At 53.6% G+C, this 17,101-nt stretch overlaps 1 protein-coding gene across 2 annotated transcripts in view; it reads right to left on the reverse strand.

The window, feature by feature from the left end:
- Positions 1–16,348, reverse strand: part of KCNK5 (potassium two pore domain channel subfamily K member 5) — a 36,423-nt gene extending 20,075 nt beyond the window's left edge. Inside the window, exons 1-2 of one of the 2 annotated variants that reach the window (XM_045543624.1) lie at positions 15,815–15,901; positions 3,135–3,183 (exon numbers count right to left, since the gene is read on the reverse strand). Coding sequence is in view for 1 of the 2 variants with exons in the window: in XM_045543623.1 (XP_045399579.1) it covers positions 15,815–16,000 (186 nt within the window). In the remaining variant the exon portion in view is untranslated. Of the gene's footprint in view, positions 1–3,134; positions 3,184–15,814 lie in introns of both variants that reach the window. The other variant, XM_045543623.1, reaches the window with a different exon arrangement.
- Between the last annotated feature and the right edge of the window lie 753 nt (positions 16,349–17,101).

The following is a 17,101-nucleotide window of genomic DNA, read 5'->3' on the forward strand; positions in this document are numbered from 1 at the left end:
AAGAGGGCAAGATGGGAGAACAAGGGGTTTTCCTAACCTTCACTTCCCCAGGGCCCCCTGGGCCATTCCCCTCTTTGAAGTGACAAAAATGTAGCTGTGCCCACCAGCCCCCACTACCCATGCATAGTGCAACCCACCCAACCAGAGTCATAGACAAACTTCCCTTGCTCAACGCAGCTCGAAGCAGGGTCAATCAATTCATTAAGTATTTGCTGAGCACCAGCCCTGTGTCCAGACATTGGTCACAACAAAGAAGTGCATGACAGGCCCTGCCCAGGAGGACCCTGTAGTCTAATGGAGACAGACAGGTGGATGGGGAAAAACTACAGGACAGCAGAAACAGCCAGAGGAAGCAGTGGGCAAACCAACAGTAAGGCCAGGACAGCCCCCGGGGCTCACGTCATGCCCCTTTCAAGTACAAACAACAGGGCACAAAGCAGGGCAAGAAGCCCAAATACTGATGGGGAAACTAAGGCTCAAAAGATGTGAACCAACTAGGATTAGAGCAATCTCCCTGTCAGATGCCCCACCCACCCTAAAAACTGTACCCACCCCTGCTCGCTCTCCTCTACCCCCACTCTGGGGTCTTCTACCTTTCCTGGCCCAGGACCCCCACCATGGGCCCTACAAATAACCTGGAAAACTCCTGCAAATTTCAGCCACCCATTCTTCCTAGATTTGTGGTGGGAAGATACGTTCATAATCCTTGTCCCAAAGGGGAGAAATATCCACTTAGCTGGTAGAGTCCAGCGTACATTGTGAACCATCAGGAACAGGCTTCCCTGCAGAGTGAGTGGGCTGAGGGGCTGGGCTGAAGCAGGCAACTGGAAGGAATCTGGAGACCACGAGCAGTAAGTCAGAACCTCTCTCTACAACCTGGTCCCAACTCAAATGGTGCCACTGCTGACTGTCGTTCGTTTGCTTGGACTGACGAGGCAAGGCAGTCTCGCAGGTTCTGTCAGCTGGACTGGGGGAGCACTCACCTTGGTGGTGCTTACAGGTTCTCTGGTGGGTAGGACCAAAGCAGAAATGAAAGCTGACCAAGTGCAGAGACAAGCCAAGTGGCATTTAGAAATCTCAACAGACACCAACCCAATCCTCTAGCGCTGTCCAACAGAACTCTCCGCCATGATAAAATTGCTCCATATCTGTGCGGTCCCATGTGGCTACGTGGCACTTGAAATGTGGCCAGTGCTTGAGGAACTAAAATTTAATTTTTATCCATTTTAGTTTAAAATTAAGCAGCCACAATAATTAGCAAGATCAAGTTGGAAAAATAAAATTGCACAGCGGCATGTGGGTAGTGCACACCACACTGGAACAGAGACAACATGGCACACGTCCTACCCAAATCTGCCCCTGGGCAGGGTCTGCCTCCCCCGGACCCTCAGGTCGACCCAAGCTTTGAGGCCACTGTCCACAGCATGTTCCTGCCTCTGAATTACACACGTGGTCCTGGGCTCTTTCCACTCTCACTGGTGCTCGTGTTTTCTGTTATCTGAAAGCCAGGGCACAGCTTCTTAGACCTTCTGGGACTTGGCAGCGCTGGGTGCACCCTGCAGCCAAGATGGCACTTGTCCATGGGCCTCTGGAGGACATTGCTCTGGCACCGGTCGGCTTGTGCAGGGCACTGATCAGGGCTGGGTACAGCTGGGTGGGCTTCCCCGGCCCTGCCAGGCCTCTATCAAGAAGCCACATTCTCTTCTTGGCGACCGTCAGGCCTGGTGTACATTCTCAGACTTGGTGCACAGACCAAAGGCCCACCTGGTTTCTCTCGCCTGAGACCCTTCACCGCCAAGTGCTCCAAGGCACTGCTGCCCCGAAAGCTACCACTCTGGGACCACAATTCAGTTGGGCCTCGATACCCTCGTGGGACTCATTCCAGGACCCGTTCTGGGCACCCAAATCCTCAGTGCTCAGCCCCAAGGTCAGTCCCATGGAACCCACAGATACAAAGGTCCATCTGTGCACTGCTTGGTGAGCAGACAGACGTGACCCCAGTGCTCAGAGTACGCGCTGTTAAAACCATATCGTGTCTGAGGACCTCATGCACTAAAAATAACCAGTGTGGAAGTGGCTAAAGGCATATGCATATATTTTATACCTGAAAAAGAAAATTGAATTATAAAAGCAATACAACCATATTACAGAAAATGTGGGAGGCAGAGAAATAAGTCATCAATAATCCTGTCTCCCCAACTCAGCACAGCCTGGGTTCAGTTTTTAAATTGAGTTTCGATGACTCAGTGCTAACACAGAGAACCACACTCCTCAAAGTGTGTCTCCCTGCTTTCCTCACCCCCTCCCCGTCGTGTCTTCTTTGTACAACTTTAAGTCTGGCTCACACCTCAGACCCTCTTTGAGAAACACCAAATGGACGGACGCACTGGGAAGCCACCCCCCAACTCTGCCCGGGTAGCTCATGTATTAGGGGTCCCTGTTCCAGTCTGTTCAAGGGTCTCCCATGCCCGTGGCCAGAGCCCACCAATTTGATCAACTGGCACCGATTAAGTTGTGTGTGTGCAACGTGGGGAAGAGTGTGTACACAGAGAGGAAACCGGCTTCAGGAAGCCTGGCGTCTCGGGGACATTTTAAGACGTGTACTCGATGACCCCACTGCAGGGTAGGTGGAGATTTGATCACAGGCAGCAGTTCTCAGTACCGGAGCATTCCAAAGAGAGAGGCTGTGTCAAAACTGAGTTGTGTGAGCTCTGAATCGCCAGCATGCTTGGTAGAGATGGGAGCCTCCTAGAACAAGACGCCAAAGTGCCCCCTGTGACTCTGAAGTTGCCCTGGCCCTGGGAGGCTGACCTGGGTGTAGACAGACACACTCCCAGGGAGATACCGACACACACTCAGCCCACAACCTATCGACCTGTCCAAACAGAAAACAGAGTGTCCCCAGACGAGGGGCAGCGGGTGTGCTCAGCCAGAGCGCTTGCTGCGTGGGGGAGAACGCGGCCAGGCGAGACTCTGGCTGTGGGGGCTGCAGCCAGGTCTCCAGGCCGGGCTGGGCCCACCCGAAGGGCAGAGGGAGCCTGTGTCGGTGCGGCCTCTGGGTTTGGTGGCTGCTGGGAGAGGCCAAAGGAGAGAGAAATGGAGCTTCACGGCTCAGGACATTCATTAATAATTACCCTCGCGCTTGGTGCTGGGCTTGGGATCCAATGGGCACAAGTCGGGGGCCTGCGGGAGGGAGGGCAGAGAAGAGAGCAGACAAGGCAAAAGCCTCAGTGCTACGTGCTCTGACGGGCGGGGCAGCCCAGACAGTGATGGGGCTCAAGGGAAGGCAACCCCCAGGCCCAGGGTCAGGGTCGCCTCCCCGAACAGCCCCAGCCTACAGGGACTTTTCTACCTTGGAGCACGGAAGTCCCTCACAACACACCCTGTCCCCATTTAATCCTCAATGAACACTGCACGGTGACACCTCCCCCCACGTTATGGCCTCATCAACCTCAAAGGCAGCAGGGATGTCCAGTATTTCTCTTAATTCCCACAACCCTTAAGCTAGCACTGGGCATACAGCATTGGCCTTAGTGAGCAAGTGCTTGGCTCAGAGAGGCACAGTGACCTGCTCTGGTCACACAGCACATTGGCTGAGCCTGCCCAGGACCCTCTGTCTTCTAGTGCCCCCCAACCATGGGCAGGTACAATTCACTGGGCCACTTGTTCGGGTGGCTTGCAGGGCTGGGGCTAGAGTCTGGGAGATGGGGGAGGCAGGGTGTTGAAAAGCTGTAAATCAGGACACCCCTCCCTTTTCCTGCTAGCCCGAGGGGTGCTGACAAGACACTACTGTCTTGGTGCGCCCCACCTAGCCCACTCAGCATTTATCCCCCAGCGAGAGGTGGCTCTCCCACCCGCCGTGGCAGAGAGGGCAGGGATGCTGAGAAGGGCAGGCACCCTTCCAAAGCTAACACTGGCAGGATGCATTCCACAGTCCGGGAGGTGAGTTTTATTTGAACAGGAGTGATGGGGAAGGTATGGGCTGGTGTTCTTTCTCCCCCAGAGAGTCTGTGAACAGGTGCCCACCTCCACCTGCACCAGGGGGCATGGGAGCAGCAAGCACCTAGCATTAGGCACAAAGGGCACTCACGCCAAAATAAACGTCCATCAAGGGCCCGCCCTGGGGTCCCCAGTATGCTACAAAATGACCTATCTGTCCCCAAACACGCAGGCAGCATCTAGGTGTCTCTTATACCCCAGGGGAAAGGAAAAGACTATAGCTGTTCCCTCCCAAGGTGTAGACCAGAGTCCTGCTCGGGGCAAACACTGGGGAAGCCAAGTGGGGGCACATGTCACAGTGTGGCCTTAGTGACAGGGAGGTGCAAGTCATGTGGGTTGCAGACAGAAACCCAAACTAAGAGGCAATTACACCTCCCCTCCAGCTCCTTGATTCTTTCCTGGGGGTCTCGGTCTCAGGGTGTTCAGACCCACACACCTGCCACGGGGCAGGGGCCTGTAGGGCTGCGGGGGAGGGGAGGGGCTGAGCGGGGGACAGAGCTGACAGCCCCAACTCAGAGTGGTGGCACCCACTTATATAACCCAGCTTTTCCTGTTTTAAAACTTTTCACGCTCAAAATGGCAAACAAACCTATATATGGTCAATGTGGTCAGGAAACAGCAGTACTTTGACATCGAAACCAAAAGACTGAACAGAGCAGAGCTCAGGTGGCAAAGGGGCCAGGAAGCACATACACGTGGCATCTTGTGCTGGGGTGATCGGGGTATGTTGAGAACCCCGTCTCAGCAGGAGGGGCCTGCAGCCTAGTGAGACCCGCAGGACCGGCGATAGCCGAGGCACTGAGGCAGCCACAAGAGACAATTCCGCAGAGCCCTGGCTCTGGACTGGGGGGCCTGGGCTCAAGCCACTGACTAGCTGTGTGACTTTGACTCAGTGATTTAACCTCTCTGCCTCGGTTGACTTGTCTGCAAAAAGAGGTTCCCCACGGTCCCCATTTCTTACCACCCTTGGAACGTCGATACGATGTAGGCCACGGCAGCTCAGGTTATCACTGTTCTGTGTGCCTGATACGTCCCTCTTGCCACTGCCCTCAGAGTAACTGCTGTTGCTGGTGGATATAACCCTCAAGTTCTTTGTAAAAGCTGAAACTTGCTATTAGTGTGCAGGGTTGTAAGATGCCTCTCCCCTCTTGTGAGTTGGCCTCCAAAGTGCTGGACCTACACTGAGGCTGACTGGCACAAGGGTAGGGGGTCCAGAAAGAGGTAAGATCACACAAGTAGCAGGGTCCAAATTACCCAGGGCCACTGCAAGGGCTTAGCCTAGGGCAAGAGACACCAGAGCGTTTCTGGGTGAGGGGGTCACAATGTGACTATCAGGAACCCTGACTGCTGGGGCACAGACAGAGACCTATTAAGAGGTGTGGCGGTCACCATTTCACTGACCTCCTGGCCGGGCCACTGCTTCCCAGATGCCTCCTCTAATTGCCCCACTTCACTCTCACTGTTCCTCCATTGTACTTCCCCCACGCCTGGTGAGCAGAGCAACCTGGGCAAGTTACATAACCTCCCAAGGTCTAGGCCATGGCTCCAGGAGGCTGGAGGCTAGTAAATAACCACTAAGCCCCCTCCAGCCTCACATTTTATGATTTGCTGCCAGGAGAGATGCCCAGAGCATGAGCTACCCCCTGCCAACCTCCAAGGTGGGGTTGGAGAAACCGGCCAACAGCTCCTGGGGCGCAGACTGATGGCGAGCGGAGTCCAGTGCTGAGAAACTCCCCGGGGAGGGGGGAGGCATCAGATCCTTTCTGCCCGAGGCTCTCACCGGCCCAGAAAAACATCCTCCTTTCTAAGCCTAGGGCTCACGACAATTTCAACTTTTGCCTCCTATCCCAGAACTCACTAGTGGGTGGAGAAGCTGGCACCCAAGATCACCGGAAGGGGTGTGCTGGGGCAGGTTAGGATATCAGGCAGGCCAAAGAGTTCAGTGTAAGTAGAAAAGCGCTCTGTACCCCAGAATCCCACCAAGAGGTTTCTGATTTAAAGACAATTTTAAAAGGGATTAGAAGTAAGGTGAGAAACAGCCCAGCGAAGAAGGCCCATAGGTAGCCTGGACTTGGGCAAGCGGCACAGCTAGATTAACCTGAACTTGGTTCTAGAGAGTTCTGTCCCCAGCTTAATCCTCACCAGGCCTCCGTTTTCCTACCTAGCAAACGGGATGGCATCCATCTGGCCGCCAGACCTCCCAGAGCCAGGCCCACAGAGGTCACAGAAGGACTCAGATGAACGGGTCTGGAGAGATCCCTGGGGGCACACGCGGTGCTGCGTGTCTGCAAGCTTCTCAGGTCTGGGTGGTGTCACCAGGTGCCACTGGCAACACCCTGCAAACAGTTCTGCTTCCTCCCCCTGAAGTGGGCCAAAGGGTGAAAAAGCCCAGTGCAGGCCCCGGTCCTGCCAAAGGTGCTGCCATCCCCTACAAACAGTCCCCCCCCACTCCCCCTCAGAAGGCTCTGAAGATTAAACAACAGTTTCCACAAGGAAGGGGCAGGGGGGTGTTATTTCCCTGCCCCAGCCCCTCCACTTGCCCTCTTGGTTTCCGCAGTACGTGGTCTGAAGACATTGCCTAAGCAGCAAGGACCGGGCTTCATTCTCTTGCAGCAGTCCTCCAACAGGCCTGGGCACGCAGTACGTGCTTAGCAAACATCTGCCCAACGAGGCAACGGATGAGTCCAGAGAGGTAAAATCCGGCCAGCGTCACACAGCACAAACCAGTACACAGGAGGAACTAGAACCCACTTTAGAACCAGCTCTTCCCTACACGGGGGTTCAGATGAAGGTTTCTCATCCCTAGCCCCAAGCACGGGTGCACAGACTGTGCACTACTGTCCCTACTGTGTACTCCCCACCTAATGTGGCCAGCAAGGTCCCTGGCAGCCCACAGGGCCAACCTCCAGGCTTCATCACTGGGCAAAGTGGATCCTGCCACACACTGCCCTATGTGGCTTCTCTCCCAGACTCAGGGGACAAGCATCCCCCCTCATAGGAGGGGCCCAGCTAAGCAGCTGCAGCCAGACTACAGCGGGGCAAGGGAGGTGACAACAGCCAGAAGTACACAGCCCTGCCTAAATATTTCAACAGGAAATCCAAATATTTAGATGGAGAAGAGGAAAAAGAACGCACATTTCAAAGCTAATCAGAGATGAGAGGGGAAGTGGGTGGTGTCTGCCCGCACTCTGATCCCAGATCCCGGGTGACCACCGTCCAGGGAGGATACCCATGAGGCCATCTGGACCCAGGAATTCTCCATAAAATAGGTTTAACCAAGGCCTGGGACAAGCCAGGACTAGACAGAGCCCTGCAAGAAGAGAGGAAGAAGTAAACCTTCCATACTTCCAGATGTTGACCATTAACTCTTTTGGGGGGCAGCCTGGGGGTCAATCTGCAGGAAATGGAAAATTCCACTAGAGGAACCTGATGGGTTTTCTTATTCTCGCTAGCAGCCATCTCCAGATCAGGAGCTCACCGCATAGTGGCACCTACAGAGAGGTGTCAGGTCCAGGTGCCCAGAGAACTGGAGCGCGGGAACAGCAGGTAACACACGGCGAGGCACCTGCTACATGTGCCAGACACATGGATTCCACAGGCATGAGGAAGACAAAGCACTACAGTTTCATGCCACAGATGAGACGACTTCTCAAAGTCATACAGCTCAGCATCCCGAAACCTCAGCCCCACGCACCCTAAGATTCTGAGGACATCACGCATGCCCTGCTCTTTCTCACCTCTGTGCCTTCACTGTAGCCTAACATAAAACAGAACGGCTCAGGGTGTGGGCTCTGGGTTCAAATCCCTGTTCTGCTTTCTAGCTGTATGGCCTCGGACAGGTCATTTCACCTCTGTGGTCCATTCTGTTGCTTCCACTGTGAGGTGGTGCTGGGCACGGCACCTACTGCAGAGGGCTGCTGTGAAGATTCAATGCTGTGAAGCACATCGGTAGTTCACACAGCCTGTGGCCAAGTGTCTGCTAGCAGGTTTCAGCTTCCCTCCCTGCCCAGGCCTGTCTCCACCTCCACTCATGGACAAGACCTATTGGAGGCTCTGAGTCAGCAAGGAGGGTTGACTCTCTACCTAGCAGTGTAGACCTAGGCAAGTCACCTAGTCTCTGGTTTCCTGTACAGGGGGCGTAGCCATAATCCCTAGCCCATAGGACTGGTTCAAGGAGACACAGGTAACGTCCTAGCCCAACACCTGGCACATGGGAGGCAACCTACAGAATGCTCACAGGGCTGCTACTCACACCACTTATCCTGCAAGCCTTTCTTCTCCTAATCCACAAGTAAAAATTCATCTGTCTCCACAGTGCTTCTATGTTGCTTCTTCCTCCAGATTAGGGGCCCCTTGAGGACAGGGGCTGTTTTTTGTTTTGAGTCAGGTCCCCCGAAGGCCAAGGGGTTTTGCTTTAGCCATCAAGAAACAGGAACTGAATCCTCCCAGACCCCCCAGCCTCTGCTCATCTCTCCAGCCTCCACCACCTGCAACTCATCACTGAGCACTTCGGACTGTATTTCCTCTCATTTCACCAATTCTCTCTCCTCAGCTAGACTGAACTCCTGAGGGCTAAAGTCCCCCAATTCCTGAGGCTTCACCACACGCAGAAATGACAGCGAGTAGGGAGGGCCCCTTCTGTGCTCCCACCACCCCCTGCCCGGGTCTCTGAGGTTTGGGGACTGGGGCAAACTCTCCCAAAGCCTAGAGGCCTCAGGCAAGTGTGCGGGGCTGGAGCATGCCACCCCTAATTCTACAGAAAGGGGAAACTAAGGGGTAGTCTGGGAAGGTCACCAAACTGGGAGGGAGAATGTATTTGGCTGGGGCAGGGACCCAGCCCTGGACCTCCCAAGGAGCACATGGTAAGAAGAGGGGTGCCCTAATTGAAAGCTGGGGTCTCCCTCCCTGAGGGGGGGGCCTTTTGGGGGCTACAGGCTTTATGGGCTTTCTGAGAAAACCCACACTCCATCACATCAGCAGCAGAAAGGAGGAGGCTTCCTTATCAGAGCACCCACGGGGTGAAGGGCAGCCCACAGAAACGCCGTTCATTTAGAGTAGAATATAACACTTCTTCTAAGTTGCAAATGGCCGTGAAGGAAGAAGAAACTTTCTGAAATGTTCACTCCTTTACTTGAAAATCACAAAAATCTGATGGAGTACAAATTCCTCGGCTCACCCACAAGGGCTTCGCCACGTAACCTCGCCTCCCTGTCCCCTGTCCCGAGGCTGCAGCTGAGCAGGTCCATCCTGCAGTATTACAGCTCCCTAAGGGCTGGGGGCGAGAAAGAGCCACCATCCCCCTTCTTTTCTAGTTCTTTAAAAATTTGGTTGATGTATACCCAGGAATGGGATCGCTACGTTGCTTAATAGTTCTGTTTTTAATTGAGAAAACTCCATACTGTTTTCCACAGTGGTTGTACCATTTTACACACCCTAAGCCATCTTGTATGATTTCACTTATGAGCTAACTAAAGTAGCCAAATTCGCAGAAACAGAAAGTAGAATGGAGGTTACCACAGGCTGGGTGGAGCGGGAGAAGGAGAGTTGTTGAATGGGTATAGTTTCAGTTTTGCAAAAAAGTTCTGGAGATCTGTTTCACAACTGTAAATATACTTAACACTACTGAACTGTATATTTAAAAATGGTTAAAACAGCCAGGTGAGGTGGCTCAGACTGTAATTCCAGCACTTTGGGAGGCCGAAGTGGGAGAATCACTTAAAGCCTGGAGTTTGAGACCAGCCTGGGCGATAAGGCAAGGCCCCATCTCTACAAAAAATAAAAATAAAAAAATTAGCTAGCTGTGATGGTGCGTGCCTACAGGCCCAGAGACTTGGGAGTCTGAGGCAGGAGGATTGCTTGAGCCCAGGAGTTCAAGGTTGCACTGAGTTATGATTGCACCACTGTATTCCAGCCTGGGTGACAGAGAAAGACCCTGTTTTTCAAAAAAAAATTTTTTTAAATGGTTAAAATGGTAAATTTTAAGTTTATGTGTTTTTTAACCTTAAAAATAATTCAGTTAACATTTCCTCTGCTCTAGGAAGATCTTCCTGATTCTTTGCAATACCATGTAGATGCCGCCCACCACACCTGTGCATGGACCACCCCATGGCAGGGTAGGGGCTATCCAGGAGTAGTCGTGATGGCAGCTAACAATGAGCACTTGCTGTGTGCCAAGCACTGTTCTAAGCAGACTATGGTGTGCCCTCAGAGGCCACTCCCTGTAACCATGAGACATACTGCCTGGATGCTCATTCTTTCAGCAACAGCCAAGTCTCTACAGTGGCACTTGGAGAAAGAACCCTACTGAGGGCAGTGTGTCCCCTCTCCCTGTTGAGCAATCCTTGGGGAGGATGGGCATGCCAGAGCTCCTCTGCCAGCGTTCGGCGGACTCGATGAAATCCCAAAGAGATCCACCTCCACTTTTTCTACTCCCTAAAGGAATATTGGAAGGAGGAAACCTATTTCATGTGCTTTCCTATGGTCACCTACTGCACTTCTCTGCATCACCCCAGCTCGGGCCAATCAGTTCTTGCTGCACCACTCAGATACAGCATTTGCAGACTCTTTAGGGGGTTCCATCTCAGGAGCCTGGCCTCTCTGCTCCCCAAAGCCTTGCCCTTCCGCCATCCCCCAACCACACACAGTTCAGAGGCTGAGCCCAATCTGACAGCAAACAGCCAAGCTAAAGATGAAAGCCTTTGGCCCGAGGTCAGGGCCAGCCAAGCACAGCATCCAAAACCGGAGGATTGTGTTTCTTTTAAACGCCAGACTATAAATAGGGCAAAACCCCAGGAAAATACTTAGAAGCAACAATCATCACCTTCCTGCAGTCCCTCCTGTATGACTCCCCCACTCCCACTGCAGCCTTTCAACACTTGCTAATTTTTTGTTTTTTAAGAGACAGGGTCTTGCTCTGTTGCCCAGGCTGGAGTGCAGTGATGCCATCACAGCTCACTGCAACCTCAAATTCCTGGACTCACACTTACTGATTTCTATCCTCAATAATTCTCCATGACTGTGCCATTTGTAACCATCACAAGGGCTCTAGTAAAACTCTCAAGGCGATTTAATTAAACTCTAACCAGAGCAGTTAACTAAGGCAGACTTATCGGTTTGAGGGTGGTTTTGTTTTTGTTTTTGCTGCCCTAAACTTTTGAGTGGAACATAAATAAGAAACGAGCCATCAGGAAGGGACCTCTTCCATTTCCTCTCAAAAATCCAACTTACCCACTTTCCACTCTAGCAGTCCTAGACTCAAGAACTCAAGCTCAGAACTAGTCATGTGGAGGCCTCCAAGAGCCTCAAAGGATCTATTGTGTTCCCTCCTTTACAAAGGCAGTTAAGTGGACCAGGGCATTTCACAACTTCCAAGGAGACTTCAAACAAAGGAGGTGTTCACATTAACCCTCAGCTCCCCCTAAAATTCAGTGTACCCCAGATTTAATTTCATCACATACTCCAGGGTTCTATTTTTCAAACTCGGGGAAGACTGCTGTTAATAACAGGATGTCAAAACCTCAAAATTAGAATCGGCCTGAATACTGCAGACAGGAGTATGCATAGCGTAGTTCAGAGGGTCTAGAAAGTGAAAGGAGGTACACATGAAAAACTGTAGAATCCAACAATGCGCTTTGGCACTTAGGAGGGAGGGGGCCGGTGGGATCCAAGAGGCTTCCAGGAATGGCTCAGCTATGTGACAAGTCTCAGAAAACCCAGAGTTTGGTCTGGGATGCCAGAGCGGAGGGCAGGATCTGGAGTGACCCCAGGAGACCCCACCCACAGGAGACATGGGGCTCTCCAGAGCGGCAGCATCCCAGTCACCCTCCCCAGGCTGGGAGAAAGGGCAGTCCCCCACCCTGTTAGGGCCCTCTTCCCCCTCCTTTTCCCAGCTGGGACTGTCTAATTCCAAGACCCCACTCTGGCTGGAGGTCATCTCCTGACAGCCCTCCCTGACCCTTCAGGCTGGACAGGGGGCCCTCATTAAGAGACCCTCTGGAACACCTCTGTTGTGGCCCACATCCCACTGTCTTGTTCCCAGTGGGGTTATTTATCCTCCTCCCCAGCAGTTCTGAGCCCAGCCCAATTGCTGTATCCCTGGGGTCTTGCTCAGTGCCTGACACACAATGGGTGCTTAATAAATGCTTGCTGACTAATTCCCATGTACTCTGAAATAAGACAGACTTGAAACCTGACGCTGTTCTGTATGATCCTGAGCAAGTTACATCCTCTTTCCTTTTCATTTTCCTCATTCATGGGATGGTCTTCAAAATCAAATTAAAATTAAAATGTATGTGAAGTACTTATTCAAAGCATCTGGCACAGGGTGAGCTCTCGAATCCTCCTGTTTATCATCATTGCATACCAGAGGCAGAAGATGGAGAAGGGCTCCCATTCCTCCCCTTCAACCCAATCCTCTGCTTTTTGGGGGCGTGGGGAGGTTCCAAAGTGAGAGGTGCAGAGAGTGGACTGATGTATCACTTCAGTAACAGAGGAGGCGCCGGGCCAACCAGGCAACAACACGGGACATACTTGCATGCCGTTGCCCGTTCTAGGGGAAGGAGAAAATAGAATTTCCCAGACCAGAGTCTAGCCAAACCAATTGACTTACAGAGCAACATTCAACGTTTTCACATGCCTGAGAAGGAGGGCAAAGGTACACCAAGGTGCAGACTCCTGGGGCAGATTGCCAGGTCTCCCTAGAACCTGCTGTGCCTCCCGCTGTGTCACTGTGGTCACTTTAACTTCTCTATCTGAATATATCAGGGCACTGTAAAGAGTACCTGAAATAATGCAGGTAGGTAAAGCACTTAGCAAGTTGCCTTCTCGATGAGTGCTCACTAAATGCTAAGGTCAGGAGACCTGCTCCCTTCCTATACACATCTTGCCTGATGTCTCTGTGACACTTCACTGCAGCCTCACCAAACCCTCATTTTGCAGATGAGGACAGGGAAGCAAAGTCAAGTCCAATGGCCTGATAGGTAACTGGCCGAGCCAGAGGGCAAAACCAGGCTGTGCCCTCTCTCATACCACCCACAATGCCCAACACAGAGTAGGGGTGCTGCAAATGCTAACTTCCCTCCTGGAGTCTCCACAATTTAGGAAGAGGCTGGGAGAGCAGGTCACCAAAAGTCCTGTTTGAGAGAAAGGGCTCAAGATGGCTCTGAAGGCAGGAAAGAGGGCGACCACGTGGCCCCAGGTTGGCGGGGCACTGAGCACTTCAAAGTCAGCCTGCACCTCAGTTCAAGCGCACCATGAGCAGCAGAGGAAGCACCTGTGTGACAAGTCCAGGAGTGTTTCGAAAGAAAGGTGGGTTAACATCCTTTCTCATACATCTGAAAGCGTAAGAAAACCCCCAACCCAGACTGTACCCACCTCCCTTCCAACAATCCTTGCCCCTCCCAGCTGCCACCCCAGGAAGTCCTAGTGAGGGGCTCCTTTAGGATTGCAAGGTGAGTCAGAATCAGCTAAAACACAGAACCCCAGGTGGAAAATACCCAAGCAGCCAGATGGGAAAGAAGATTTTTTTGAGTTTTCATTTTTCCTTAAACCAATTTCCGGAGGCCTAAGGCAGTGCCCCAAGTCACAGATCAGAAAGCAGAGCCAGGCAGATTTCAGCAGATTACAACTGACGCCAGCAAATGCTTCCACTGGTCCATTTTCATTTCTTGGGTTTTTCCTACAAAGGGAGGGGACTCGCTCAGTTGAGGATGGTTTGAGGATTTTGGCTGGGGTTGGGCACAGAGCCGTCCTTGTTCAAGAACTTATCTGTAACGTTCTTCAGATAGGACTGGCTTGATGCCCAAATCCTTTTTCTAAAAGTTACCTGTGCACCTTGGGGGGTGGGGCGGGGGTAACTGTTGACAGATTTAGCAGGACCTAAAAGAGGCATTTTGTTTGTTCAAATACCTTAAGGAAGCTGTCTAGTCTCCAAAGCTACTACCACCAGCTGCACCCGGCTGCCTAACCCCTGGAGCCCCCCTCTTTCCCTTCTCCTTGTGTTTTGAAGTTTATTTTCCCACATTTAGCCTTGAATTCTTTCCTTCCTTCCCCTGCAGTGGCGGAGCAACAGCTTAGAAGGATACACTTCGAGGGCAGCTCAAGGCTTTATCATCCCTGCCTGCCCTCTTCCCCCTCTAAACAAAGCCGGGGAGCAAACTAAACAAAAACTCCTTCTCCAGAGGAATTGTTTCCTCAAGGGAAATCATAAAGTGACCCCCTCCCCACAACACGCACAGCAGGGGAGACACCCTCCAGAAGGAAGCACAGCATCCCAGAACTGCTGTCACTAAGCGCTAAACCAGCTAAACCATCCAAGGACCTTCGGAAGCTCACCCTCCCTAGAATCACCTCCCCACCCGCTCTCACCCGGGAAACTGCTACAGGATAGGAGACTCTCCACTAAAACCCAACACTGAGCCCTTGCTGGACTAAACCTCCCCTTCCGCTGGCCTCCTTAGAGGACAATTCTCTGCATGCCCAGCTGCCAAGAAACACCTATATGCTCATCTGTGTGAATGTCCACAGATCTGAGGACAAAAAGGGGTTACAGCTGGCAAGCTGTCTTCATGTTTTCCAAATACTTTCAACCTTACAACAGTCAAAGAGGGATGAAGAGGGGTTCGTTCCCATTTCTCATATGGGGAAACTGAGGTTGGAAAATGAGAGACAACTAGATAGGCATGAAATATTGGACAGCTGCTGTAGATTAAACGTTGTTTCTTACAGACTCCTTTCTGCCATCTTTCACCCTAGGAGCCACATAACACTTTGGACAATCTACCTCTACTTCCCCCCTGGAATCTAGGACTTTTACCCAGGTCCTGGTCATTCCACTGGGTAGAGGGTGGGAGGCGGACATTAGTGCAGGCCAAGAAGTGTGGATGCTTGAAGCTGAGCCTTTGAAAAACTGGGGTAGAGGGCCTCAGTCCCAAATTGGCCCAAGGTCCCAGCCAGGATGGTCAGCCCCAGTTTATCCAAGTGAGGTCAATGCCATCCATAGGGCATGGGCACCTGCAGATAGATAAGCGGCTCCCAATGCTGGCACCAAGGGAACTCCTCCCACCCATCCCAATTCCGCACAGGCTCTCCTTCCCTCTCAAAAAGGGACTATCCGGGTTTTGTTCGTTTATGCAACCTGCTACTTTCGCAAAGTTTAACTGCAAGCCCTTGAGGATGTCTCCTCAAGATAAGCCTTCCCGGAAGCCTGAGCGTGTCCCCAGCATTGCAGCCACCAGCCCTCATCCCGTGGGTTCAGGCCGGACAGAGCCCCTAACCCTTCTCCGGGGCCCTGCGGGGGTGGAGAGATTTTGCCCAGGCTCAGGTTGGGGGACCCTCCCGCAGCTCTGCCGGGTTCACATTCCTTAAAAAAAAAAAAATTAAGAAAAAAAGCCCGGCGGGCGCGGCACTGCCCCAGGAGCGGGGAGGTGGAGACGAGAGGGGGTGGCACCAGGCTCGGCTCCCGGACCGGGAGCGTCTCCAAGGAAAGATAAACGCCTTTATCCGCCCCACAGCCTCCCTCCAAAGAGGGAGGCACCCGCACACGGAGCCCCTGAGGGGCCGAGTTCACCATGGAAGTGACTCCACGTTCTCTCCGGGCAAACTAGGCTCCAATGAGTGTCTGCGCATGGGAGACCCCCTGTCCGTTGGGCGAGCGACAGACCCTGGAAGCCTGATTCATGACGGGACACCCTCTCCCGTCACCCCCAGGATCTTCCACGGGGACTGAGAGTCATCAAAACCTGTGAGGGTCTTCCCTTCGGCACCCCTAAAGCTCTAGTCAGCTTCAGGTGTCTTTGGGGTACAGGCGGCGGCTCACCTGCAGGATCTTGTCCAGACCCTCCTGGCCCAGGCATGGAAACTCTTTCAGCAGATGCAGCTTCTGTGTGTAGTAATTTTTCTTGGCTTCCTTCCAGTGCGGCTCCTCGAGCACTTCGAAGATCGCCGCCCCGATGGCCAGGTAGAAGATGATGGCCGAGGTGAGCAGAGGGCCCCGGTCCACCATGGCTCCCGAGCGGCCGCCTGCCACAGAGAGCCCCCTAGCCGGAGCGGCTCCGGGTCGCCGGCCCTCGGGCCCCTGGAAACAGCTGTTTGAATTTGGAGCTCCGCATGCGCAGTGCCCCGTCCCCCCAAGCGCCGCTCTCGGGACAGAGTTGCTTGGCCAAGTTGGCCCCTGAGCGCAGGGCACTGCGCGGGGCTCCGCTCACGCGGGCCGGGAGCGGGGGGCAAACACCAGGGGGACCGAGGGGGCGCAAGGAGCGGGAGGAACACAGGGCTCGACTCAGGGCAGACACGTGGGCAGCTCCTCCGCGCGCCCCGAGCAGTGTGCGCCGCGCCCGCCTCCGCGCGCCTCTATAACCCGGCCGGGTGCGCTCCGCCCGCCCGCCCGCGGGACCCCGACGGGGGAGGGGCCAGCCCGGGCCACGCCCACCCCGGTCCCACCCCCGGCCCGGCCCCGCCCGTGCGGGCCCCGCGGGAGGCGCGCGAGTCACCACGAGGCGCGCTGTGCCTGGGAGCCGCGCAGCGCTCCCCGCGGTCCCGGGGCCGCCGCCAGGGGAGGCTGCGCGGCCCGCCCAGACCTCCGCAGGGTTGCGGTTTCTGGACCTGGCGTTTGTGATTAGTGCTGGTGTTTCAGCCGAAATGATCGTGCACCTTATGACTGAAGTCGGGAATTTATCGCTATGGTTATTTTTATTGTAATTCAACTTTCATGTGCGGATGTTTCTTCCAAGAAAGCTTGATGCTCAGTCTCCTGTCTCTCCTTCAAACACCTTCCTGTAAGCCTGGGCAATGGGAGTTAGAACAGGACTAAGAAGCTGGAGGGAATTCGGGGATATCGAGAACTAATCCAATCACAAGCGCGTGACTCCTCCCTCTCGTCCTAGTCTCACCTGCCCCAGTGAGACCCCACCCCCACCACCTCCCGGTATCTGGAAGGAGCAGGCGGCGGGCAGCTCTACCCGCGGCTCCTCCCCCACCCCCACTTGGTAACTCTACAAGAAGCACTTGACCTCTTTCCTACTTCCAAGCCTATGTAAAATTGCAAACCGCCCCCATCCTCATCTGCCTCGTTGGCTGTATGTTCTTCCTAGCACTAAATTCCCTT

The sequence above is a fragment of the Lemur catta genome, chromosome 2 (assembly GCF_020740605.2).
Source record: "Lemur catta isolate mLemCat1 chromosome 2, mLemCat1.pri, whole genome shotgun sequence".
NCBI lineage: Eukaryota > Metazoa > Chordata > Mammalia > Primates > Lemuridae > Lemur > Lemur catta.